Source organism: Microtus pennsylvanicus, chromosome 8 (genome assembly GCF_037038515.1).
Source record: "Microtus pennsylvanicus isolate mMicPen1 chromosome 8, mMicPen1.hap1, whole genome shotgun sequence".
NCBI classification, from domain to species: Eukaryota; Metazoa; Chordata; class Mammalia; order Rodentia; family Cricetidae; genus Microtus; species Microtus pennsylvanicus.
This window is the reverse complement of record NC_134586.1, coordinates 21,537,930-21,565,227: the sequence shown is the minus strand read 5'-3', so window position 1 is coordinate 21,565,227 and position 27,298 is coordinate 21,537,930. Positions and strand designations below refer to the sequence as shown.

Here is a 27,298-nt window from a genome sequence, read left to right as displayed (position 1 = left end):
GTGGAGGAAAATGGTCATCAAAATGTTATCTTTAATAAAGATTGGAATCATCTTTATTAAAACCAGGCATCCGATGATATGAGCCTGGTTAAACAACCTCAGGCACAGTTCTGAGTCTTGACTGTGACTTTCCTTTGAAGAGCGAATGTAGGGAACATTCATGTACCCAGCATGAGTGTCTTACCACAAGAATGTATTCTTCAGTTAATCAGAAAAATGATCAAGATAAACAATAATTATTACTGAAAAAAACTACTGGCGTGGTTTGATGGTTAGTGTTCACTGTCAAGCTGTAAAGTCAGTCAGAAGAAGGTGGGAGGAAAGATCTACCCTGAATATGGGTGGCGTCATCCAGCAGGCTGGAGGCCCAAATGGAATGAGTGGGGGAGAAAGGCTGTGAGAAGAAAGCCCATTCTCTTCCTCTGCTTCCTTCCCACCCCACACAATGGGACTTGTTTCACCATGCCCTCCCCACCATGATGGACCAGGTTTAGCTGCATGCACCTATAACCCCAGCACTGTGGAGGAGGCAGGGCCTGAGATGGGTGGATCCAGTAGGTCACATGTTGTAGGAGCTGCGGGCCTCTTCCCACAGCCTGGCTCCCGGCTGCCTGGCTAACTTATGCCCCGAAATAACAACACACAAACTGTATTCTTTTAAACACTGCTTGGCCCATTAGCTCTAGCCTCTTCTCTGCTAACTCTCGCACCTGGACTAGCCCATTTCTAATAATGTATATAGCACCCCAAGGTGCACTTACCGGGAAGATTCTAGCCTACGTCCATCCTGGGTTGGAGCTTCATCGTGTCTGCCCCAGAGAGCAGAGCTAAGGCCTATGTGCTCACTTCCTCTTCCTCCCAGCATTCTGTTCTGTTTACTCCACCCACTTATGTTTTAACCTATCAGGGCCAAGCAGTTTCTTTATTTAACCAATGACCTTCCTCCATCAGTCACAGGTCAGTCAGTCTAGCCCCCGGTTCAGGGAGAGCTGGAGAAATGGTTCTGTGGCTTAGAGCACTTGCAGAGGACCAGAATCCAACTTTCAGCACCCATCTGATGGCTCACATCCATCCATAATTCCAGTTCCTGGGGATCCGATGCCATCTTCTGACCTTCCCAGGTACCAGGAATGCACATGGTACACAGACATACATGCAGGCGAAACACTCATACGTATGAAATTGTAAAATAAAATATAAATATATAAATAATAAGATAGAGAACAATGGAGGGAGACACCAAATGTCCACCTCTGGCTCAAGACTCGCATGCATACACCGTGGGTACACATGTGCTCACCCATGAATACATACACACACACACACACACACACACCCCTAAATGCCAATACAGAATTAATGAGGAGACCCTCAATAAAACCCTTGGCAGCTTCCCTAAAGTAAACTTTGTGGTCCCTGACTCTTAGCCTCAAGGCCAGGTCCTATTCCACATCTCACTTGAGACTGTCACACAGGAGTCTCAAAAGCTGGGACCATTCTGCCGCCCTCTTCCTGGTTCCCTACCTCCCAGCTGCTAGAAGGCCTCTGGGAAAGTGTTATCATACAATGATCCAGCCACCATCTGCACAGTCATGTCCAGGGATGACAGATAGAAATGTATTCTCTGGGCCTGTTTTCCCATTTTCTAAAAAGTGGCTGAGGCCTTTCTTTCCCTTTTCTTTGCTCTTTTTTTTTCTTGCTGTAGCCTAGGTTGACCTTGAACACAAGGCAATGCTCTTGCCCCAACCTCTAGAGTCCTGCAATCACAGGAATGAGCCACCAGGCTGGGCTTAGACTTTTCTTAACCAAATATACAGAAGTGCTTGTTAGTGGGTGACCTTAAAGTAGTGTGTTTGTAGGGTGAGTCTTTCCCTTTGACTTTGAATTATGACTAGCATGCCAGGGTACAAGAAGAAGCATAGGAAAGAACACTCAAAAGAAAGCTGTTGAAGCAGCTCAGCTATTAGGAGCACAAGTTGCTCTTGCAGAGGTTCAGTTCCCATCAGCAGCAGCCCCTGGCAGATATCACTACCCCACCAACAAGGAATTGACCACATCTGGATGAAGAGAGTGTCTGCCAGCCTTGAGGACAACAAGGTACACGGAGGAGAGAAGCAGACCAAGCTCCTTGGGATGGAAATTCACAGGGTCGTGCATAAGAGAACACCGGTCCTGGAGCAGAAAGTAGACAGTTGTAGACACAAAAGAAGGCTGTGCATGTTGGCTGCTCAGTCACATCCTTCTATGAAGAATATAAGGCTGAGCAAGCGGTCATCCCTGATTGCATCAAAGACTGGCAAGCCGAGCTCCTGAAGATGCACCTTTACAGAGTCTAAATGGCCATTCTAAATCCCTAAGCTACCACAGTGGGGCCATGAGATCTCTCCCCAAGCCTGGTCACCTCTGCCAATTCTCACTGCACAGCTGTTTTGTGTAGGGGTGTGTGTGTGTGTGTGTGTGTGCGTGTGTGTGTGTGTGTGTGTGTCAGGGGGATTGTCAAAGGGAACTGGCCTTGTTATGGGACTCAAATTATATTTTGAATGCGTTCTTTTTAATATCAGAAAGTGAACTCAGACTGATGGAGTCTCAGCAAGTTGCTGTTCCCTGCCTTCCGCTCTGGAGTCCTCCATCTTCCCTGCAGAGGAAGGCAGGAAACTAAACCCAGTGCCCTCTCCAGATACAGTCACTGGGGGCCTCAGCAATGTAGGAAAGCCAGGCAGAGGCAGGAAAAGTTACAGCAGATATGGGTTCTCACAAAGCACTCCAGGGAAAGGTGCCAGATAAGATGGAGCAGTCGGTGGTTTGAAATAACCACTTTAATTATTTCAACACCCATAGCCAGACATCCTTGGTTCCATGATCAGGACCACCCCTGACCTGCTATTGCTATAAACGGCATCGAATACAGACTCAAACAGACCTAAGCTCAGGTCCTGGCTCAGCATGTGTTTGGCCTTGGCTCATCTTCTCTCTGAGCACTAGCCAACATCACTACTAGCAAACATAGGACAAGAGGAAGAGAATATTTACCCAGCCGCAAGTAACCTTATGCCTGTCTGTAATGTAGTTATGCAGCAATATAACCTCATTAACACTTTTGTCATAGTTTCATAATCTGTTGATTTAGATGGGGACGGGCCATGGACACAGTCTCCTGCGCAAACACAGAGTGTCCACCAATGCCTGTAGCTGGATTCCCATTTCTTTTTCTTATATAATCCTAGTGAGAATTAAACACTTTTGCCTGAAAAATGACATGATGTCATGCAATCTCACTGTAGTTACAAAAACACATACGTTAAATATGCCCATCCTTTCTTCTATCCATAAATACCCACCTAGCTGTGTGCAGAATAATGCGCGCTCAAAAGTGAATACTTAGAAGTGTTGATTTGAGGGTTTTGGTTGGTTGGTTGGTTGGTTGGTTATTTTACCTTTTTCAGTATGTGTATGAATATAATTTTTGCATTGAAATATTCTAAAAAGAAAAAAAAGACCCCCCAAAGGGAGTGAGTTGTGATGAGTTTATTTATTTATTTATTTATTGCAGAGAATGTGAATTATTTTTGACCCTCTGCTTTTCTTCATTTTCTAGAGCTATTCCTCTTTCAGGAGTCAGTTTAACCACGTCCTCCTGGTCTTTACTGAACACTCTAGAAGGGACCTGTCATGTCACTTTTTCCTGTGTCTACATTCTACCCCACCCTGACCTTTACCCCATGACCTTTGCCACACATTAATGGAATGATAGACTTGCCTTTTTCCACTTTGAGAGCAGATATTGTGTCTGTCTTTTCTAATGATAATGTGTCACGAAGCACTTCTACTCAGTATTGGATTGATACACAGGCTGAAGTTGTCTCCCTGGTGCATGGAAAGATGGTTCCGTGGTTAAGAGTATGCCCTGCTCTCCCAGAGGACTGGGGTTTGAATCCCAGCACCCACACAGTGGCTAACGGTCATCTGTAACTCCAATGCCAGGGGATTCAACACCTTCTCCAAGCTGCTGGGGTCCTGCACACACGTGGTGCACAGACCTGCATGTTGGTAAAACATCCATACACATAAAATAAAAGTAAATCAATCTTTTAAAAATGAAGTTGTCTCACTGAACACCCCCTACAGTCATACACAGTATTTGTCTTCTTTTATTCTAAACTGAATCCTCTGGTTTTTGCCAGATTTAACAGGTTGGAAGGTACATAATTAAGAGGAAATAATTTTTTAAATCAAAAATTTATTGTTGTTATTGATTTTTAAAGATAGAGTCTCACAATGCAGACTAGGTTGGGCTCTAACAGAGATTAGCCTGCCTCTGCCTTCCTAGTGCTGGGATTAAAGGCATGTGCCACCACACCCAGTCAAATTCATTCTTATTAAAAAATTTTCATAAGATCTATTTTGATCATATTCTTTCCCCTCCCCCATCAAAATTCCATTTCCTCTTCATATCACTTGTGTCCTCTCCCTTCCCTTAATTCTCTCTCCCTCCCTTCCCATGAACTCTCTCTCCCTCCCCTGAGCTCTCCCTCACTCCCCTGAATGCTCCCCTCCCTCCCCTGAACTGTCCCTCCCCTGAGTTCTCCCTCTTTCCCCTGAGCTCTCCTTCCCTCCCCTAACTCTCTCTCTCTCTCTCTCTCTCTCTCTCTCTCTCTCTCTCTCTCTCTCTCTCTCTCTCTCCCTCTCTTAACTCTCCCTCAGTCCTCTGAACTCTCCCTTCTTCCCCTGAACTCTCCCTCCCTCCCATGAGTCTCCGTCCCTCCTCTCTCTCTCTCTCTCTCTCTCTCTCTCTCTCTCTCTCTCTCTCTCTGAACTCTTCCTCCCTCCTCTGAACACTACCTCCCTTCCATGAACAATTCTCCCTCCCTCCCCTGAAATTCTTTTTCCCTCTCCTGAACAATGGACCTTTTCTATCTTCCTAGATGCTACAGGTCCGGTCCTCCAAGCCAAACATACAAATCTAAAGACTCAGTACTGAGACCCACATATGAATCTCAGCGTGGTGTCTGTCTTTCTGGAGCTGGGTTGCTTTATTCAGAATAATGGAGTTTCCTGCTCCATCTACTTAACCGCCAATCTCACGGCTTCAGTTGTACTCACCGCTGTATGAAGTTCCACTGTGTATATTTCCATTAGCCACTCACAGACTGATGGCCATTTAGACTGTTTCCGTGTCCTAACCGCTGTGAATATGGGTGGCTTTGTTTCTGTAGCAGGAACACTCTGCAGAGACAGCTGGATTTGTAATGGCTCATCCTGGTTGAGCAAAGAACCTCGGGTACCTCTATCACATCAGCCTGTGAGCAGATGTGGGACCTTTCCTTGGTTGCTAACTGATGTAGGAGGGTGCAGCCCACTGTGGGAGGCACCATCCCTCGGCAAGTTAGTACAGCGGTCTTTCCATGGTTCCTGCCCTGCTTCTGATTGAGTCCCTGTCCTGCTTTCCTTTACTGGTGGTTGTGACCTGGAAGCATAAGCCAAATATGACCCCCCCACACATTTGGCCTTTGGGCAGGGTGGTTTTCACACAACAAAAAGCAAACTAGAGCAGATGGATTTTAGGAAATATAAAGAGTATATATAAAGAATGGGTGTGTGGAGAGCTACCATGAGACAGATACTTGACCTGTGTGGTAGATATTGAATGATTATTTTATAGACATACTGCCTAATCTGAAATGACAGAGAAATTTTTCCCTGACCCAGGGAGGATGCAAGTTGAGTTTGAAACCCTCAGACAGATCAGGTATAGAGCCAAAAACTCATACCACGTGATCTCACAGGAGAAACCGACTTACCCTTCTCCCAGGATTCCACAGAACGCTGGGGAACTGGGCACAACTCACTGTCCATAAGACCTTGATTCATCCAATATCTTGTTTTAAATCTCTGTGTTATTTAAAATAAATAAATAAATAGGAACATGGCTCTTACACGAGCTGTTGGGAAGTCGGGTGCTATCGGGTGACTTTGATCCGGACTGTATCAAGACGTGAAAGGTGGTCACACAGGTGCCTTTGAGATGCAGAGGATCACTGCATTCTTTAGAAATGGGGCACAGGCAGTGGAGAAGGTGTGCTACTACTGCCTTGGCTGAGGGATGTTGGGGGAAAGGTGGCTGGGAGGCTAGGTAATGTCATTAGGAGAAACCGCACTTTAAGCGGTGAATTGGCTCAGTTTGGAAAGCCGAGCCCTGTGTTTTGCGGGAGAAAATGGGAGAAAGAAGCCATGGCATGATTAAGGCACAGCCTCAGTGCTTGCTAAAAACAAGGTAATTAGTGAAATGTAAAGTCACTGGAGACAAAGACTAAACTGCCTTCAAGTGCACAGCTGCTCAGATTCCAAGTGTCCCCATCCCATACCCCTTCATCAACCTGGGAAAAAGCTGTACAGGAGATCCACCCTTATTTGACAGAGGTAGGCACTACCGAACTATGATTTGAATGGGAAATGTCCCCACACGCTCATGTGATTGAACGCTTGGCTCCCAGGTGGTGGCACTCTTTAGAAGAGGCTATTTAACCTGTAGGAGGTGGATTCAAGCAGGGCAATTTCTGAGGTTGGGGCTGGGTGCTAGGTACAAGAGTTATAGCATATGCCGGAGTCTAGCTGGACTCCCTCTGCTTCCTGCTCCATTCAGATGTGAGCAAACGCCACACACCACACCCTTGGGCCGCTTCTGCCATGACTGTCTACATTCCCTGCAACAGTGAGTTGCTTCTCTTGGGTGTTTTATTGCAGCAACAAGAGAGGCAGCTAGTGCACCACAAGACGCGAGAAAAGCCCACTCAGGCGTGGTGAAACAGAGGACAGCCAATGCAGCCAGATGGGAGCCCAGGTTTACTATTGGCTTTCACCTTAAATTCAGTATTCTTTCTTCCGTCTCAAACTAAAGGAGAAGAACTCATCCTTTTACCTAGTAGATACTTATCTTTTTGAAGATTTTCATCTTCACTTTTAATTCGTGTATATGTGTGTTTATGCACCTGAGTGCAGCGGAAGGCCAAAAGAAAGTGTTGAATCCCTGGACTGGAGCTATGGACAGTTGTGATCACTCCAAACGTGGATGCTAAGGACCCAAACTCTGTTCGACTTGGAAGAGCAGTTTCCGGTAAGGTAGCACAGAAAGTAAATTAAGATACCCCTGAGCAATCTCTCTTCCCAGCCCTGAGTGGATACTTTAGCAACTTGGCTTGCCTGGTGCAGGAAGAATTTCATTTCAGACCAAGACTGCCTGACCCTAGAGTCTGCATTCAGCCACAGGTTAGTGCTAAGCTTCTGTTCTGCTAAGGACAAGTGATTCTTACTAAGCAAGGGGCTGTCTCAGAAGTGAGAATTTTGGACTTTCCCGAGCAGTCCAGCTCCTTCCAATCACATAGCAGGAGCGTCCTGTCCCCAACCCCCACGTCTCAGTAGTCTTGACCTCTAGCAGGATGAAGGGATGCCTGTCTCCGGAAGCCCCAACATCCTGCTGAACCCCCAATCCATTCAGCTGCCTGTCCCAACTGAAACACAGACAGCCTGAGCGGACAGGCTGGGAAGGAATTACCGGCCCCTGGGCTAGAAATAGCCCTCCGAGAAGTTTGCAGTGGCTACGTGTCCACAGGGTGGAGAGAGGCGAGGAGTCCCAGGACCCCAAGATAACAAGAGTCCGGATATGGAGCGTCCTGAACTTGGGTAGGCTAGCTCAGATCACGGGTTCCAAAGAGGTGAGAGGAAACCAGGATATCTGCTCCCCTACGTGGGCTTCGTGACAAGCCCAGGCATCCTGGGGGAGGGGGTGGGCTGGATATGGGTGACCTCTGAGCACTAATCTGATGAGATAGCTGGTGTGAGCAACACACACACACACACACACACACACACACACACACACACACACACACACGGTTCTTCTGCAGTCCCAAGCTTCTTTTGCTGTCTCCCTATACACTTCCCAGCCTTGGAAGTATGCATATCTTCCCTGGTAGTGTCCTGGAGGACTGGTCACCCAGGGCTCCACCTCTGCCCCTTCCTTTACCTGGAGACGAGGCATCCAAAGATCATCCAAAGAGACCTTGTCCCCGGCGCATTGAATCTCCCCGCTTCTCCTGTTATGTCATCTACCTTCTGTGGAGTGACCCAGAGTGGCTTCAGAACTGAAGATGCATGAATAAAGCCTTTCCTCTCCGAGTTGCTTTGGGTCATGGTGTTTATTACAGTTACTGAGAAGTAAACTAGGAAGTGGACACCACAAATAGATAAATGAGGGCAACAGAAGGGGTGGAAGACACGATAAATTCCCAGAGTGCTGAGTGGGTGGAGCCTTGGGAAGGGTCCCATGCATCGTCGCCCTCCTATTCTGACCTATGGGGATACAGGTATAGAGACCAGAAGTGATCTGTATAGGATTCCATTACATGTTTAAGGGAATGAGACTTAAGATTGACGGGGAAACCAACACACATGACGGTTTGGTAAGTGATTTAATCATGCTTTGTTTTAAAGGAATGAGAAGTACATAGTGCAAATATGCTGTTGTAACTATTAAAAAGAGGATGCAGTTGGGCCTGATGGTACAGGCCTGGAATCCTAACACTCAGTAGGCTGAGGTGTGAGGATTGTGCATTTGAAGCTAGACAGAGTTGGATATAGTAAGTAAGTACAAAGCCAGGCTCTTGCCAGCATTGCAAGACTTTAGGGAAAAGAGGAAGAAGAAGAGGAGAAGGAGGAGAAATAAAGGTCAAATACAGGTTAATGTGGACAAAATTTGCTTATACAAAATACAGTGCATACTTAATTTGGCTTTTACATATATATGGATGAATATATATTTATTTACAATATAGCACATAATATATATGTAATTATATATAGATATATGTCATTGTCCTCTAGGTCACCATTTTATTTTTTAATATTTATTTATTATGTATACAATATTCTGTCTGTATCCCTGCAGGCCAGAAGAGGGCACCAGACCCCATTACAGATGGTTGTGAGCCACCATGTGGTTGCTGGGAATTGAACTCAGGACCTTTGGAAGAGCAGACATGCTCTTAACCTCTTAGCCATCTCTCCAGCCCCACCATTTTACTTTTAATAACATCTTATCCCCAGAAACTATGGAAGAATTTTCTTTCTGAGAACGGAAGTCTCTGTCACATCTGATCCAGTAGCTATTCAGTAATACACAGAGGCTTATATTAATTATAAACTGTTTGGTCTATTGCTCAGGCTTATTAGTAACTAGCTCTTACAACCTAAATTAACCCATCATTCTTGTCTATGGTTAGTCATGTGGCTTGGTACCTTTTTTCAGGAAGCCGTTCTCATCTTGCTTCCTCTGCGTCTGGCTTGTGAATGTGTCTCTGCCTTTGCTCTTCCCAGAATTCTCTTAGTAATCACCCCATCTATACTTTTGGCCTGGCTACTGGCCAATCAGCATTTTATTAAACCAATACAAGTGACAAATCTTTACAGTGCACAAGAGCATTATCCCACAGCATTTTCCCTTTTTTCTTTCCAAAACAAAAACTCTGAATCTAATCTCCTTTGTTTGGCTTTTTTCCTTACTGTTATTCATAACAACTTGTAGCCAATATGCTAAACAAAGACAAACATTCATAATCCATTTTTTGAGGAATGTGGGCATAGTTTTCTAGGCACTCCCTGCTGACTGGGGGCACTGGTAATCTTTGAGGAATCCTGAGAAAATTTAGGATTATGATCAAATTCTGACTGGAGTATTCTGTGAGTCTGGATTACTTAACCAGTCACCTTGAAGGTGTTCTGAATGTAGAACTCAGAGGAACTCTAAAATATTGGATCATCTTGGCCATCACCTCTTATCAGAGATTTTTCAGGGGGTCTTCTTTGATCAAACCTTATTTTTCTTAAACTAGAATGAATCCACATCCTCTCATTTCCTGTGGAAACAAAAACAGAACCTCTTCTCCAAAGTAACATCTTTTGACTTAATTTTTGAAGTCAAGGCATTTTCAAAATATATAGGTTGAAGTAATCCAGCAGCATTTATACTCAAATGTCTTTTAGCAGATGTTGCTTTTTCCTCATCATCCAAATAATTCAAAGACAACACAATAACATACAGTATCAGATTCGCTGTATATTTTCCATTATGTGGCTTTTTTTGAGACAGGGTTTCTCTTTGTATCTTTGACTGTCCTGGAACTTATTCTGTAGACCAAGCTAGCCTCAGACTCATAGAGATTCACCTGCCTCTGCCTCTCAAGAGCTGAAATTAAAGGTGTGAGCACCACGACCAACTACTCTATTTCTTTCTTAAAGGGCATTCTCTGTCCTTTTACTTTTCTCTCCCAGGCCTACATATATTTTTAAACACACTATAAAGAGTTTAGAGGTATTTTTTCCCATCTGAATCTGTCTTTACTGCATATATTTATCTTTTTCTGAGCACATGAGTCTTTAATCTGCTAAGTGACATGGCTAGTATTAAAGCTGCAGATTTGGTGGCTGGTTCTGCCACATTCCTTGCTTTCTGAGGGTCTAGCTTCATGTTGGAGGTACTGTGGGAGCTATGTTTATTGCCACAACTCTGTGGAGCATCAAAGTCCCTGCCACCACCAAGAAGTCTGCTACTAGCTGCTCATAACACCATTTAAGTGTTTGGTGGCAGAGCCTCTTAAAAGAGCTGCAAGGTTTTTGCCACTAACACTGAGTTAGGAAGTTTCTTTTAAAGGAGCCATGACTCTGCTTGCAGAGTCTACCCAAGACAATGCTGCTATGAAGAAGTCCTGCTTGACTCTGTTCTTTTGTGTCTAGAATCCTCATTTTAATCTTTCTCAGGCATTTTGTGGAAATTCTTGCCAAATGTTTGGGTGCCATTTGTAGATGAAAGTTTCTGTCCCTTCTGGTTCTGTAGCTGTTCACTCCCAAATAAACACACAGAGGTTTAATTAATTATAAACTGGCCTGTTGCTCAGACTTATTACTAACTAGCTCTTACAATTTAAATTAAACCATAATTCTTATCTATGTTTAGTCACATGGCCTAGCCCCTTTCTCAGTAAACCATTCTCATCTTGCTTTCGCTCTGACTTGCAACTGCATCTCTGTCTTTCCTCTTCCCAGAATTCTGTTAGTCTGATTGCCCCACCTATATGTAGGAGGAGAGAGCCCTTGTTGGTTCCTGGCTGCTCAGCAACTGAGACCCAAAATAATCATACAAAAACTGTATTAATTAAATTACTGCTTGGCCCATTAGCTCTAGCTTCTTATTGGCTAACTCTTACATATTAATTTAGCATGTAAATATTGCCACAAGGCTGTGGCTTACCAGATAAAGTTCCAGCATCCATCTCTAGTGGGACTACCTGGATTCTTTCTGACTCTGCCCTTCTTTCTCCCAGCATTCAGTTCTACCTTTCATGCCTATCTAAGTTCTGCCCTGGTATAGGTCCAAAGCAGTTCCTTTATGCATTAATGGTAATCACAGCATACAAAGGGGAATCCCACATCACCTATACTTCCTGCCTGGCTACTGACCAATCAGTGTTTTATTAAACCAACACAAATGACAAATCTTTACAGTGTACAAGAGCATTATTCCACAGCAACTTTCTATTTTAGAGAGTCTTCATTGATTTGCTTTTTAATAAATCCTGAATGAAAATGAGGCATTTTTTATTTCCTTTAGATTCCTTTAATAGAGAATACATGTATCTGGAATCAGAAAGCTCTTGGGAAGTCCCCACAACCATTCTCCAGCCCAGCTCGCAGGGCCATACAGATGATCAATAGCTAGACAATGTCAGTAAGAAGCTCTGGGAAATGCAAAATGTATTCCACCTGGTGAACTGCCAGATCCTTGGTGTCCCAGCCTGTGCCCCTCCCCCCATTTGTAGACCTCTCTGAAAGTACTGACTGACACATTAAGAGCGAAACTGCTTGGATAGAAAGACCCATGTTTTGGGTTGATTTAATTGGTTAGTGTTTGTGGAACTGGAGATGAGACTCCAGTTCTTGCACATGCTAGGTGTGTGCTCTGCTACCGTGCTGCCCTCTAGCCCAAGAAGCATGAATTTACTGTCAAGAGGACGGGACACATGAATGGCATCTTCAAGAAGGTTCTGGCCTCTCCCTTGAGAACTTCAAGGACCCGAAGAACAAGCACGTGTCCAGGTTGGCTTAGTTGCACGTCAGCCTGGATCCAGGAACTGAGTGTGCTAATCACTGGAGCACTGACAACCCATGATGCTTGCGATGGAAAAAGAACCACAAGGAAGTGACAGACAGGATGTCGAGTCCTGCCATCAGCAGGTGAGCCACTATGGACCCCTCCTCTCTGTCTCTCAGGATTTATTTCATCTTGCTTCTTCTAGCACTTCCATCACAGCCTATGGGCAGTCAAGTCAATGCTGTCATGTTTTAAATTGTTATGATGTCTTTACATTGAGAAAACATGACCCAGTCTGAGAAAAACAAGTTAAAGGTGAAGAGAAGTAAGGACCAAAAAAGAGTTCCATCACAGAAGATGTCTTAGTCAGGGTTTCTATTGCTGGGATTAAAAACCCTGTGGCTTAGGGAGGAAAGAACTTCTTTCATCTTACACTGCCACATCACAGGCCATCATCCAGTGATGTCTGGGCGGGAACTCAAATGAGGAACCTGGAGGCAGGAACTGAAGCTGAAGCCTTGGAGAAACTGCCGTGCTCCTCATGACTTGCTCAGGACCACCTTCCCAGGAGTGGCAATCCCCACCTGTTGGCTGGACTCTCCCCCATCAATCATTATTCAAGAAAATGACTTGCCTACAGGCAATCTGATGGAGGCATTTTCTCAATTGAAGTTCCCTCTTCCCAAATAATGCTAACTTGTGTCAAGTTAAACATCCCACTCTTTGTGTGTGTGTGTGTGTGTGTGTGTGTGTGTGTGTGTGTGTGTGTGTGACTGTGACGATGATTTTGTGTGTGATCGTTTCTGACCTGGCAGGGAAACTGAGATTTCTGCATTTAAATATTTTAGATTGTTTTGATAGGGTTTGATTTTTTTTCATAAGATATTTATAACTCTTCATCATTTGGATTACCTGGCCTCCTATGAAGTCAGTTAGAGACACACTGTACTAAATAAGCACGGCAGTTTAATTGTGGCTGGCAGTTTTCTGCCACTCGGGGCTGTGGCAGCTTTGGGGGCATTTTTCTTACCATTTGCAGCTGAAATCTGTGTCATTAGAGCTGGTATGTCTAAAATAACAGGAGTGAATTGTATTTTTAATAATTTTTTTATTCTCATTAAAAAATGTCTCAAGTCAGGCTGGAGAGATGGCTCGGCAGTTAAGAATACTTGCTCCTGAGGCCAGACCCAGGGCTTCTAGGGCAGGATAGAGATGGGACCAATCCTTCTGCCACATCCAGGCATTTGGAAATCAACATCTAGCATCCTAAAACAAACAAACAAAAAAAGGGAAACAAAAAACCCAAGATTTTCCTGTTCACATCTGGTATCTGTGCTTCACTTTGAGCTCAGAAGCTCACACCGGCTCTCAGATTCTGAACTGTGACAGAGCAGTGCCCTCTAGATGCAAGGACTCAAAATCAGCATGCCTACAGAGCTGCTCCGAAGGCTCACCCTCCACCACCCTCCAGGCTCTAAGGAAAGGCTGTGAGCCTGCACACGGACACTCTCTAGCCAGCTGTGTCATTCTAGAAGGCAGTGGGATGTGGAGCAGACCTGCAAAGGGACCCTTAGTCTCTCTGTACTAAATCTAGTGAATGCCAGGGCTCCCATCCCATTTGTTGATAAACACTTGAGTATCCGAATATTCCAAGTTCTTTTGAACAAAGCACAGATGGCGAATCTCCCGTCCTGACCCCTCCTGCTTCAGCAGTGATAACATCAGATCAATCCTAGGATGTTTGGGTTTTAAAGTTCTTCTGGGAATCCCACAGGGTCCTCCAGCTGGAAAGGCACCCGGGAGCTGGAAACATCGCCTCCACCCTGTTCCGATAGGAAAAACTTCATCTTCATTCTCAGCATTTCCACAACTGCGAAATGCAAAGAACTATTTGGAGAGCCTTGCATCTTCCACTCTTGTCGAGTGGGGAACGTGTCTCTCACACCCTACAGAAACAAGGCTCCTGCCTTTCGATCCGGCTGCTGAGTGTCCAGAGCCTCTCTTTGAGGGAAAGTCTGTGGACATCACTTCCTTGTAAGACAAGTGGAAAGGTCCAGAGATCTATCCCGCTGTCTCTCCAGAATCCCAGCCAGCCATGGTGGGTGACAGCCTTTCTTGTGGCTCCCGCAAAGCTTCTTCAACTCTCCCCTTCCTTCTGAGTTGGAGGGCTGTGCCACGCTTCCGCTTCCGAGGGCCTTGCTTCTGGGAATGCCCTTAGCATTTCTTCCACATCTTGCTAACTTGGTACTCCCACAGAGCTTGGGAATGAGCAAAGCCTTTTAAAGTGGTATCAGACGCCTTGAAGAATATTTGTTTTGTGCTTGGTTTTTAAAATTCCCTCCTTCTCACCTCTTTTCTCAGAGAAGAGTCTCAGTAGCCATGAATTGGCTCCCAGGAACTCCATAGGCTTTTGCCATTCCTAACCAGAAGAGGAATCATGGGATAAGCAATCAGTAAATGTTTCTGAGAAAATAGCATTTCAATGCTGAAAGCCAATTATTCCTTCAATCAGCTATGAACTGTTTTGTGACTGCTATTGTTATTGGGATTTTCTTTTTTAAATTTTTATTTTTGATAATTTGATACATGTATACAATGAACTATGATCATATCTACCCCATCACCCCCCTCAAACTCTCCTTATCTCTCTCAACATGTACCCTCCCAACTTAATATCGTATCTCTTCCCTCGATAACTCATCAGGTGCAGTTAGAGTGGTCTTATGTGTATGAATGTGGGACCATTCCCTGGAGCATGGGAAACCTACCAGTGACCACATCCAAAAAACAATGACCATTCTTCCCCCAGCAACGATTTCCTGCCAACAGTTCCTCCTCAGTAAGGGTTGAGGCCTGGAAATCTATCCCTTCTGTCTATGCTGCGGGTTTGGTTGGTTTGACCTTGTACAGGCAACACAGTTGCTGGAGCTCTGTGGATACAGCAGCTGTATGGCCCAGGCGACAGTATATCCCAGCACTCCTCCCCTTCCTCCAGCTTTGAAGTCTCTCCACCTTGTCTTCTGTGACGTCCTCTGTGCCTTCATGGGGGTGGATGCTGATACTGGTGTCCAATTTAGGGCTGAGCTCTCAGTCCCTTGTTCTCTGTACGTTGACCAGTTGCTAGTCTGCATCGGCCGCTGCCCACTGCAGAGTAAAGCTTCTCTAACCAGTGCTGAGAACAACCCAAGTCTGATAGCGCCAGGGGCTGGAGGCGTTTAGTAGGCATTTGAGACAGGATCTCACGTAGCCCAGGCTGGCCTCCAACCTCCTGACCTTAAACTCCTGGTCCTCCTGCCTCTATCTCCAAAACACTGGGAACATAGGCGTGTGCCACCACTCCCTTGTGGTCATTATTAAATAAGACTCAGACATGAACAATTAAATGTCAGGCAACTTCTACCAACCTTGGAGTGAGTGACAAGCACATATTCCCTGAAGATATAGCCTGGGAGAAAGCTTGGGTTGCTAGAGGGGAAAGTGATCTCTTTGCTACCTGTTCTTTCTTACCCAGAGGTAGGTCATATAACTTTGGCTCTGACAGCCTATGGGAGTTAATGCAGTGTTCCAAGGGCTTAGGGGAGCCAGCGTCCAGTCTGCCCGCCTCTGCTCTTTTGGAGGTGAGACTGGCATCTCCACTTGCCTCAACCAGTGCTTTACACCATGGTTACCTGTCTTTGCCTGCTTTCTTGGCTGGATTGGTCCCATCTTGCTCTCTTACGTGGATTTTGATGTCCTATATGGTATACCTCTCCATGGTAGGCACTCAGTAAACTGGGATAGTTGAGTGAGCAGGTCTCTCCTTGTGGTCTTGCCTTTCTGGTGTCTGGTACAGCAGCCTGCTCTCCAATTGACTATATGTGTTAGTTCTAGCACACACCCCCAACTCCTCCACCCTGCATCAGATGCACCTCTGCAGAGGGTGCGTGGAGAGCATTGTCTGCCACCAGGCACCCACTCACACAACCAGGTCCCAGTGTGCAGATCCCGGCCATGGAGATGCCATCCTTCAGCTCCTGGATGCTTCCTGTCCTCAGACCCCTCCGCTTAGCCAGCAGTGTCGTTCCAATCCTCCAAATGAGTCTCCTTCCTATTGGCAAAGCCATAATTGCCAGTTTAGGTCCCTGCATCATCCAAACGAGGGAAACTGAGAAGCCAGACCTTGCCATTTTTGCTGACCTCAAGACCTTATTTTCTTTCTTCTTGTCTTGAAGTCTTTGCAAATGGGAATGGGGGTGGTGAGCTCTTGTTCCTACCTAACAACCCACCCTGAGGTATGTGGGGGGGTGGGGTCTCACTTGTGATGGAACCATATATCTCCGTATCAATCAAGACACCTGCCTAATGCAGCATCCAGGAGTAGCTCGGCACATTCTTGGCAGCTGGAGGTAAAAGGTCTCAGCAAACCAAACTCAGTACACTGAAGGGAGGTGAGCTGCTGAGGAGGCGGGTGACTGGTGTGTTGCTATTTTTTTTAAAGATTGTTGGCTGCCTTCACATTTCCTGATGGAAGTGGGACAGGTCAACGGATGACCCACGGTCATAGATAACTTTTGCCCACGCGCTCTTCACTTTTGGGAGCACTGGCTTGAAATTGAGGGGCGTGTGCGTGCCTGTATGTGTGTGCCTGGAACCAACGTGCCTTCCGCAAGCCTAAGGAGCCTGGGCTTTTTCTTCAAAAGGCCGATTACAACACAGAGGATGTGGCAGCGTTGTTTTTCCTGTTTGATGTCATACCACTACCCTTTAAAAGCCCCGGGGCCGAAAGGAGGGAATCCAGGATCCCCACTCCACTTCTCAGTTTCTTCCTAGGAAGAGAAGAAGGCCAGCAAAGGTCCCGGCCTGTCTGCGAGTGTCAGATTTCAAACTCAGCATTAGCCACTCAGAGAGCAGTGCGATGCTGGGGACCTGCCTCAGACTCCTGGTGGGTGCTCTGTGTGGTGCCTGCAGCCTGGGCACTGTTGGAGCCTACCCTGACACCTCCCCTCTGCTTGGCTCCAATTGGGACAGCCTGACTCACCTGTACACGGCTACAGCCAGGAACAGCTATCACCTACAGATCCACAAGGATGGCCGTGTAGATGGCACACCCCACCAGACCATCTACAGTGAGTACTGGCTCCAGGATGGGAAGAGGGGAGGCTACCTGTTGTCCTGTTGTTGACCTGCAGGGGTGCAGGGGAAGTCTGGAGCTAGATGAGAGGGAGAAGCTAATTTTCTAGATTCTTGGTGCACGGTGTTCTCTCTCTCTCTCTCTCTCTCTCTCTCTCTCTCTCTCTCTCTCTCTCTCTCTCTCTCTCTCTCTCTCTCTCTCTCTGTGTGTGTGTGGGGGGGGGACCTAAGAGGAAGATGTTTTTCCTCCTCCTTAATTGGACTTACAGGTTTTTCTCAACCCAAATAATCACTGCCAATGACACGAGACAGTTTTCTTTCCTTCTGTCTAGGAATCGGAGGGAAAATGGATAGAAAGACAAGACTCAAAGAGAATAACCCAGACAGAGCCACAGATGATGAAATATGACCGTGGGGGACAGTGGGGGAGATCCCAGGATCCCAAGATCTAAAATAGATGAAACAGGGACTCTTCAACTCTGAGGTCTAGTATTCTGACTAGGATATGTTCTCAAGAGCCAGGCACATTCTTAATACAATGCAGGGCCAGCCTGGTCTACATAGTGAGCTCCAGGCTAGTCAGGGCTGCAAAGCAAGACTCTGTTTCAAAACAAAACCTTCTCAAGGGGCATGTGTTACAGAGAGTCCACTGAGATATGTTTCCTTGACAAGTCTGACTGTATGCATCTATCCAACGGGTATGCTGGGTGCTCCCTGTAGGAGTTGGTGGTTCTCTGGGAAGTTGAAATGTGTTTAGTTGCTAACAAACTGAACTGGTTGTGAACTCCCTGGTGCCGTGAAACACCTGGAATATTCTTAAAGATAGAGTCTATGGAAAATTGGATCACCAGCCACAAATGTCAATCAATTACATGTATTAAAATAAGAGCCCCTTCAAGCATAAGGGCTGATATATAGAAAATAGAGAGATGAGAGATGGGTATTGGCAAACATGGTTTCTATTTTAGCAGTCGTGTAAGAAGTATTCCAAGGAGGACTGGAGAGCTGGCTCAGCAGCTGAGAGCACTTGCTGCTCTTGCAGAGGAGCCAGGTTCAGTCCAGCACCGAGTAGTGGCTTACAGCGATCCCTAGCTCCAGCTCCAGGAGATCCAATGCCCTCTTCTGACCTCCGATGGCACTGCAGAAATGCGGTGCCCAGACATACACGCAGACCAGACAGCAAGACACATGAAAGAAAAACCAAAGCCTACACACATGTGGTGCACAGGCGTGAAGACAAGACAGCCAGGCATGTGAAATACAAGCCAAAATCTAAAAAGTTCCTGGAGGAGTTCAGAGGATGTAACTGGGTTCACTTAGAGCATTCAGAGTAGTAACGATCTGCATTTCACTGAAGAACTTTCTATAGGGATTATGTTATCCTCTGCTGTTGTAATGGGTGAACGCAGTTTCTGGATGTGGCCTTGTTGCATGCATGCCAATCTCTCTGCTATGATCAATAGACCTTAAATCTAGCAGCTAAATACAGGCACACACAAAGCCAGCAGCTTACACCTGTTCAAGGGCTACACTGGTATGTGAGGTGCAGAGGAGAAAGGCTCTCTCCAAATACCAAGCATCGTCCAGAACTCAAGGGGGTAAAGCAGGACCCTAGAGTTCCTTCTTGGAAGTCAGGGCCTGATGGGGAGAACCTGCAATAAATCCAGGTACACTTCATGGGTCCCCAGCACTGCTTGTGCTCTGTGAAACAGGACCTCCAAGGTGCCTGACCACCCAGCCCCTGTCACTGCAAACAACATAGTTCTTCATGGACTTCTCATTTCCCAGCGGACTATCGAACTTTTAGGAAGCACCACTGGGCTCCTCCCCTGGAAAACTGCCCCGACTTCCGCTGCAAGACCACATGCGATTTCAAACACTGGGCAGGGCATAAGGATAAACTATTCTGGTTTCAGAGATTGGGAATTTGCTTATAAATAGAGAACGCATAGAATCATAGAATTCCTTTGCTGGAGGGCCTCTGCAGAGACCAAGAAGTCAGTCGGGAACAGTCCAGGCTGGCTAGGGGGAGGATGTATGGTGTCAGCCTGCTTTGAAAGCAATCCGAATGGCAGGCCTTTTTCCTCGGGTGCTGACAGACACGGGGGCTGGAGGAAGCCTGGAGCAATGGACGTGGTGGCTGAGAGGCAGTACAATGAACTGACCTGACTTCAGCTTTTGTGTGTGATTTTATCTTGTGTAAGCTTTCCTTTTTGGGGGGTGGGGACCTGGACCTGAAGTACTGCTCAGCTATGTGTATTTCCCTAAAAACAGACTTTATCTTTATCTTGTTCTTATCTTTACATATTATTAATATAATCATCCCCTAATTAATTAGCTATTTACAGCAAAACTTGGTTTTATTCCAATCTTATTTATTTTATTTCATATGTATGATGGTCTTCTTTGCATGTACCTCTTTGAACCACGTATGTTCAGTGCCCCCGGAGGTCAGGGCCTCTCATCACATCTTTAAGGAGACAAAACAGGGCAGCAGTTTCTGCTGTCTCAATGTAAAGTTTTGCTGTAGTAAGTTCTTGGTTAAGAGTTGAGTATCCAACTCCTGTTTAGGTTATTGGTCTTAACAAGATAGGATGATCTGCCCCAAAGGCGCCCAAGCTCCCCTGAACTCAGAAGGGTTTGGGGGCTTCCCCGGGGTTGGTAATCTTTTTCTAATATGAACAATGTCAGCTTCCCACTCCCCAGTAAGCTCACTTTTTGGAAATGGCAGGAAAGAGTTGCTCATTCCTTTCCTTCAGTGTGCGGCTTAGCATGTGCTTGGCCAAGTGAACGTTTCTGCTGACTGCTGTTGGCTTCATTCAAAAATGCCCCCTCTGGTAGCCACTCACTCCGCAGTGCGCTTTCCATCAGGACTGTTCCTAAAGTGAGGGTACTGTGCTCACTGCCTGCAGTGCCTCCCACCACCAGGCAGGCTGACAAGGTGTCAGGGTGCGGAAGTGGTCAGCTGCCAAGTCGCTCTTGCAAGCATTATCCCTCCTGATTGGTGGGACCCCTACCAAGCAGGCAGGAACGGCTATGCTATGCTCACGTCACAGTGAAGACTGCTTCAGAGACTGGGGCCGCAGTGATGACATCCCCAAGACCACAAGGTTCTTAAGGAGCCACATTGGGACCAGAATCCCTCATGGGCAATTTCATCACCTTTTGTATGTCCCCGTGGCATTTCATCACTTTCCCTGTCGGAGGCTAAAGCTGCAGGGCAGGAAGATGTCACTGCCCTGAGTGCGAATCCCTCTTTGTCTCTTAAAGATGCTCCAATAACTATTAAAATGACAACAGCTACTAAATGATAATGATGTTTATTTTAACATTATAACAGTTTATGAGAATTTAAAACATATAGAGTGCTTAAGAGGGACAGGAAAGAAGGAAGGAAGGAAGGAAGGAAGGAAGGAAGGAAGGAAGGAAGGAAGGAAGGAAGGAAAAGAAAACATACTTAATGTAATCACTCTCCTCAGCTCCCTCGATTGGGCCAAAAAGCCCTCAGGACAGAAATTCTTCTGTATTTCTATGTCTGTCTGAGTTTTCATAAAATCAGCTATACATTTGTGACACACAGTCAGGCATCGTTTTGAAAGAACACATGTGCGTCTCCCACTTGGCTAACCTGCAGCCCAACTTTGAACCATTTAAAACAAACACATTTTGTTGATTGGTCCTCTTCTGCTGCCACCTCCCTGGGCTCCTGTCTGCCTTCATCCCCTCTGTCCACATGATGCCAGCTTCAGCGTGTACCAGGCTCTGTAGTTAGGAGGGAGCTGACCTTTGCCTGCTCACTCCCCTTGCAGGTGTTTGTTCTGAGCCTCACAGGGTGGGAAAGAGGCCTTGGCTTCACAGCATCCCATGATGTTCTATCACACACTAGGCACAGACTGTTTCCTGAAGCGGGATTAGAAGTCCTGTCTGCGCAGCCTCCTTGGAGCCGTGAGGTGAAGTTCCGCAGCAGGCAGTTAAAAGTGTCCTTAAAGATCTAAGGGAATTACTTTCAACAGAAAATGTCCAGTCTTGCTGAATCCCCATTCAGCTTCCAACACAATGTGGCTTAATCTTGCTTTTATTACGGAATACCCCTTTCGAGGTATCGACCCATTGTTTAAGGTGCAGCTGATACACGCATACTGCAGGCCGTAATCAAAAGCAAGTTTTTAAGTGAGCTTATTGAAAGTTGTCCAAGACCAGCATCCACAAAGAGCAAGCATCTTCAAGTGAGAAAAGCACAAAGGGCTGGGTCCAAGAAGCAAATTCTATCATCCCTGATGTCTATTAAATGTCTTCGGGGGAGGGGGGTGTCTCTGCTTCTCTGGGAAAGGTTTTAGGCATGCAGATATGATAGAGCCAGAAGGGGGCATGCCGTAGTAACAACAGGGGTCCTATACTGAAGAGCAATACTGGTCAGGGAGGTAAGAAACAGAGATGGCTACAGCTGACTTTGAAGGAAACATCTTCAGCAGGTAGGGGTAAGAGACCATCTCTGAGCATACAGATTGGGACGGGGAGTGAGGGGGACCCGGGCTCTATACAAGCTGGGTCACTGAATGACATCTCAACACAGAAATCACAGAAGCAGCCGTCTTAGAAGGGCTCAACTGCTGCCCGGAACTCTAAAAGATATTAGCCAGGCAAAGAGGGAAATAGCATCCAGATGGAGGGAAATCTGTGTGCTGCGTGGATGGGGGACATTGGAAAGTCAAGGTGCCCCGTGCGGGAGGACAATAAAGCAGGAGGTGAGGAAGTGCATTGATGTGGGAGTTGGGGGTCACCGGAAATGAGAGTGGCAGTTAGACCCGGAGAGCTGTGTGATGTCATCCCCGACAGAGACGTGTCACGGGGGGAGGGGTGTTCGGAGAGCTGTGTGATGTCATCCCCGACAGAGACGTGTCACGGGGAGGGGGTGTTTTCAGAAAGCATTTCCAGGGAGGGGTGACTGCATATTTTGACCTGAGATTTTTTTTCTTGCAGGTGCCCTGATGATCAGATCAGAGGACGCCGGCTTCGTGGTCATAACAGGAGCCGCGACTAGAAGGTTCCTTTGTATGGATCTCAGAGGCAACATTTTTGGATCAGTGAGTTTCTTTTTGTGTTGGTCCAGTTTATAATGACTTTATCTCTTTCTCTAGTACGTGAATTCTAAAATCCTATGTCTGTGTGGGAACTGAGCTCTGAAAAAGGAGCATGCCTGCATTCCTAATCACCGAGCCATCGCTCCAGCCCTAACTGTATTTCTCATCAGGGGGTTAATATTTCGAACTTTAGAGATTCCATTTAGAGTGTTCCTTGGTCACTACTTGATGTCACTAAGCACTTCACTCAGTCCCAATAGGAAATGGCCTCTGGTCTTGCTGTCCCTTGGTATGCATTCTTGCACGGAACACAGTTCCTATTAAGTTGTAGGTTCTAAAGCCATGCCAATTTGTATTTTTAATTTATACATTAGAAAAGGTGAGAAACCCTTGGTGTCTTCACAGTTCTGCTACCAACTGTGACCTTGAATAAGTTCTTTCAATCCTCCCAACTTCGGTCTCTTCCCTTAGAAAAAGGGAGGTGGGTCACATTACCCGAAGCTCTCCCTCCTACTAATAACCACCAATTAACTACCTGTGCCCTCAGGGTGATGGCTGGTCCTTCAGATTGTAAATCAAGGTTTTTCAAAACTAAAGGCTAAAGCATAGTCCCAATCATTTTGAGGTAGAAACGAAGAAGGACCAACTGATTTAGGAATCCCTTATCAATGTCACTACGAAGTTACGGAAGTAAAAGTCTTCTGTTTAGTTACTGCTGTGCGCTCCCAGCACCTGCAAAAACATCTGTCCAGAGTGAATAGACACCTATGCACACAGGAAGCCCTCGCCTCTAGAATTCTCTGTGCAGTCTGGGAAATATGTAAAGGTCAGGGTAGACACTCTATAAAACTCAGTACAAATGGGAGAATGAAGTTCAAACCCAGATTATCCGCTAGCAAATTCAAGTCCCTGATCTTCAGTCTACACTATGTCTTGGTGTCAGTACCTTCACATATGTTTGACCCTTCAAAGTCCATCCCAGTTCCAGTCTCTAGGCAGAGACAAGCCACAACCTCCTTCCAATCCAGGCCAAGTGGCCCAAGCCGTCATCAAAGCTACTTGGTTAGCTGAGGCAGGAGGACTGAAAGTTCAAGGTCTTCCTTGAAGAAGCAGCAGAGTTCAAGCCCAACCCAGGCAACTCCATGAGTCTCTGCCTCAAAATGAATAAAGTAGAAGAGGGACTGGGACTGTAGGTCAGTAGTAAGGCACTTGCCTGGCCTATATGAAACCATAGTCAGTTCCCAGGAAGGGGGAGACAGGGAGCAAAGGAGGAGGGGCTAGAGACTATGAATGTTAGCCTAGTCCCCCTGAAGACAGTCAAGAGAGACAGAGACATAAACAGAGAGAATGAATGGCTATGAATAAGAATATGAATGTTGAATTCTCGCGGACACCGAACAAGAGGAGTGTCATCAAACTCTTTCTGAGCCCTGCTCCAGCAAGCTGGGCTCCAGATCAAGGTCTTTCGTGCAGTGCCCTCCAGGGTTCTTACAGCGGCCACTTTCCTGAAGCTAGGGCCAAGTTCAGGGCTGGGACAGCCTTTCTTAAGAGGGAGGTGCGGGGCTGGGCTGGGCTGAGCAGTACCTCTTAACCGAACGGCGATCCTCATCTCCTCGTGCTCCCCTTCCCCTACAGCATCACTTCAGCCCGGAGAACTGCAGGTTCCGCCAGTGGACTCTGGAGAATGGCTACGACGTCTACCTGTCGCCGCAGCATCACTACCTAGTAAGCCTGAGCCGCGCCAAGCGCCCCTTCCAGCCTGGCACCAACCCGCCGCCCTTCTCGCAGTTCCTGGCGCGCAGGAACGAGGTCCCCCTGCTGCGCTTCCACACCGCGCGACCACGCCGCCACACGCGCAGCGCCGAGGACCCTCCGGAGCGCGACCCGCTCAACGTGCTCAAGCCGCGGCCCCGTGCCACGCCGATGCCCGTATCCTGCTCGCGGGAGCTGCAGAGCGCCGAGGAAGGCGGGCCCGCGGCCAGTGACCCACTGGGCGTACTGCGCAGAGGCCGCGGGAATGCTCGCGGGGGTGTCGGAGGCGCTGACCGCTGCCGCCCATTTCCCAGGTTCGCTTAGGCCACCAGCCGGGCGGCCTCAGCCTCCATCCTTCAGTCGGCTCAGCCCACGTGCAAGGTGGAAGGCTGGGGTGCCTGTTTCTCTCCCCCTTCCCTTTGGGCCTGAGAGTCACCTGCGAGGTCCCAGCCAAGGCACTACCATTAGGAATAAAACCCAACAGTGGGAGGCTGGAGAGATGGCTCAGAGCTTAAGATCCTGTGCTGCTCACACAGAGGACAGTTCTCAGCACCCACAACTACCAGCTCCAAGAAAATCTGATGCTTCTAGCCTGCCTAAGCACCTGCACTTACACGCACAATACTCCCCCCCACCACCACCACACACACATACACGTAATTTATTATGTTAATCTGTTATAAATACCCCATCAGGTAAAGTAGACACTTTTCATTTTTTTAAAAAAGAAAACTAACAGGTAAACTTGGCTTTTATTAGCCTGTCTGTTGCCTAGCATTCTCACTGGTCAATTAGAATTAAGAAAAGATGATCCAGAGTTCACACCTTGAGCACAGGGAAGAGGCTATCGCTACAGCTTTTTGTTACTGTGCTGGGACCCATATGGGTTTTTTTTTTTTTTTTTTTTTTTTTTTTTTTTTTTTTTTTTGCGTTTGAGCACCTTAATGGCTTCACTGGGCAAGCTGAAGAAAGAAAACCCTGATTTCTTCTTGCTGGAAAGGTAGGCAGGAGGCTGACAAGGAGAGGCAAACGCGAGGTGACCGGAAGCACGTTCCACAAAGTTCAGCCTCTCTGCCAGATTCGCAGAACAAGTTCTGACCCCGCTCTCTATTGCCAGCACTCTGAGCAGGACGTCCTTTTCTGCCGCCCTGGTTTAGGAATGTCCACATTGCCAGGTGTTCTGCAAAACGCAAATGCACGAACTCTCTGTAGAGGCGTTTTTGTGAAAGCCTCCGCCAGCCGGTTGAGTTGTGGTATGTTCTAGGCGGATTGTGGACATGTGTCAGGACGGGAGGAAGAGTCCTGGCATCTCAAGGACTAGGCTAGGTTTTCTGTGGACTGAAAAACAAATAAGCAAACAGAAGTCTTTTCTTTTCCCCCTCCTAAGTGAAAAGGGATCCCATGGGTTTAGCTAGCAGGAAAGGTCTCTAGCAGGGGCTAACCCAGAAATGCAGGCTACTCTTGGGAACTCTTAGGGCATTAAATGAACACATTTTTCAGAAGTCTCAGAAACCCCAGGGCTGTCCTGGGGCGAGCATAGCCTCACAGTGAACAGCAAGAACAGGCTTTGAAGTTCTACTCTCTTCTGAGCCTCAGCTGGTGAAAGACTTCAACAAAGGGCGCCCCCTTTCTACCTCTATTCAAATGAACACCTGAAGAGTAGAATAGTGGCAAAGCTGATTCAGACGCCTTTTCCATTCTCTCCACGTACCCAGACTCAGAAGTGAATCCATTGTTTCTGCTTATCAGAGGAACATCAGGCAACGGTGAAGGACCAACCAGCTCCCACCCCCAAAACACTAAAACCGTGCATGGCAGTAGACACCATGCACCCCAACCTTTTTCTTCCCTGGCTTCCATTTCCCCCTTGTGGGCATCGTTCTGCACAGTAGCCACCGGAGGCCCTCCCACTGAGGCAACTACATGGGAAAAACCCAGAAAGGACTCGAGTAGCCAACTGGTTGTAAACGTACTAGCCCAACACCGTGTGGCTTTCTTTATGGCAGAGCCAAGGTAACTTTGTAATTTCTTAGGTCCCTTCGCATGTGGCAATATTTATTTATTTATTTGGAAGACTTTGCCTATCACTCTATATTTATAGTTATTTATAAAATGTAACCCCACTTCTTTCCTTCTATTTTTAAATAAAAATTAAATTTCTCTCAGCTTCTGCTTCTCTCCTCTCTACAACTGCATAAGTGTGTGTTGAGATGTGAGAATAAAGGGGAGGCATTTGGGGGAAATCTGGAGAAAACAGAATGGGAAAAAGGAAAGGAACTTTCAGAGTCAAAATTTCTTCCACTTATGAGCATATTCAACTATTTCAATTGATCAAAAATGATGTGATTTTATCAATATTGAGTTTCTGATTACCCAAGTGATTCCTTGAAAGAATTTTTAGCTTGGAAAAGACACACTGGCATCACCACACTGAAATCTCAGTTAACCAGATACTGTATCATTTTAGTTTTCCATCACTATTAACAAATACATGGCATGATCAACTTATGAGGATAACAGGTTTGAGCCACCTTTGGAAGTTCTAGTCCATAGCCCAGAGGACTGCTGCTTTTATGCCTATGGTAGATAAGTTGGCACATTGTGGGGGAGCCCATGACAGAGCAAAACCACTTACTTTCAGGCTGGCAAGGGAAAAGAGTCTGGATCCCAACTAGTCTGAATATCCCCCAATGAAATGAGGACATCTCATTAAGCCCTGCCCCTTAAATGGTGCTACTACCTCCCACTAGTACCACTAGGGACCAGGCCTTCAACACATGGGGGAGGGGTGTGTCAAAGCTATAAACCCAAAGGATATGTTCCTAACACACACAGTGTGACTGTCCTGTGAGGTGTAACAGTGGGACTCCTGGGTGGCACTTTTCCTGGGGAGTCAGAAACAAATACCTACTCATTTCAGTTAGGGAGAGAGAATCAACAATAGTTGAAAGTACAGATGCTATCAATGTCCAGCTTGGTGAACCACTGAGTTTACTGAGGTTACTTCCAGAAGAAATGACTTAGACAGCTGTGTCGCCAAAGCCAGCACGGGTGAGGACTCCTGAGAGCAGGAAGCGTGGAGCTCAGTGCACAGCCTACAGGGCAGCTCACCAGTCTGGAGAATGCTTCTTCCAGGTAGCGCAGTTCATCTGGTTTTTGAGCCTGGGGACTTATTTGTTAGGATGCTTGGAGATCCTTCATGAGGACAAAGGATGTG

At 46.6% G+C, this 27,298-nt stretch overlaps 1 protein-coding gene across 1 annotated transcript; it reads left to right on the top strand.

Annotated features, from left to right (window-relative positions):
* The first annotated feature begins 17,033 nt into the window (after nt 1–17,033).
* Fgf23 (fibroblast growth factor 23) lies at nt 17,034–24,405 on the top strand. The gene is made up of 3 exons (XM_075981852.1): nt 17,034–17,244; nt 22,229–22,332; nt 23,965–24,405. Exons 1-3 carry the CDS (start codon nt 17,034–17,036, stop codon nt 24,403–24,405), a joined length of 756 nt encoding a protein of 251 aa, XP_075837967.1.
* The last annotated feature ends 2,893 nt before the right edge of the window (nt 24,406–27,298 follow it).

Excerpts from the sequence above, each read along its gene's own strand:
- Fgf23 (XM_075981852.1), top strand. The coding sequence starts at position 17,034 with ATGCTGGGGACCTGCCTCAGACTCCTGGTGGGTGCTCTGTGTGGTGCC. Across the intron at positions 17,245-22,228 it reads ACCCCACCAGACCATCTACA|GTGCCCTGATGATCAGATCA; the intron begins GTGAGTACTGGC and ends TTTTTCTTGCAG. Across the intron at positions 22,333-23,964 it reads GAGGCAACATTTTTGGATCA|CATCACTTCAGCCCGGAGAA; the intron begins GTGAGTTTCTTT and ends CTTCCCCTACAG.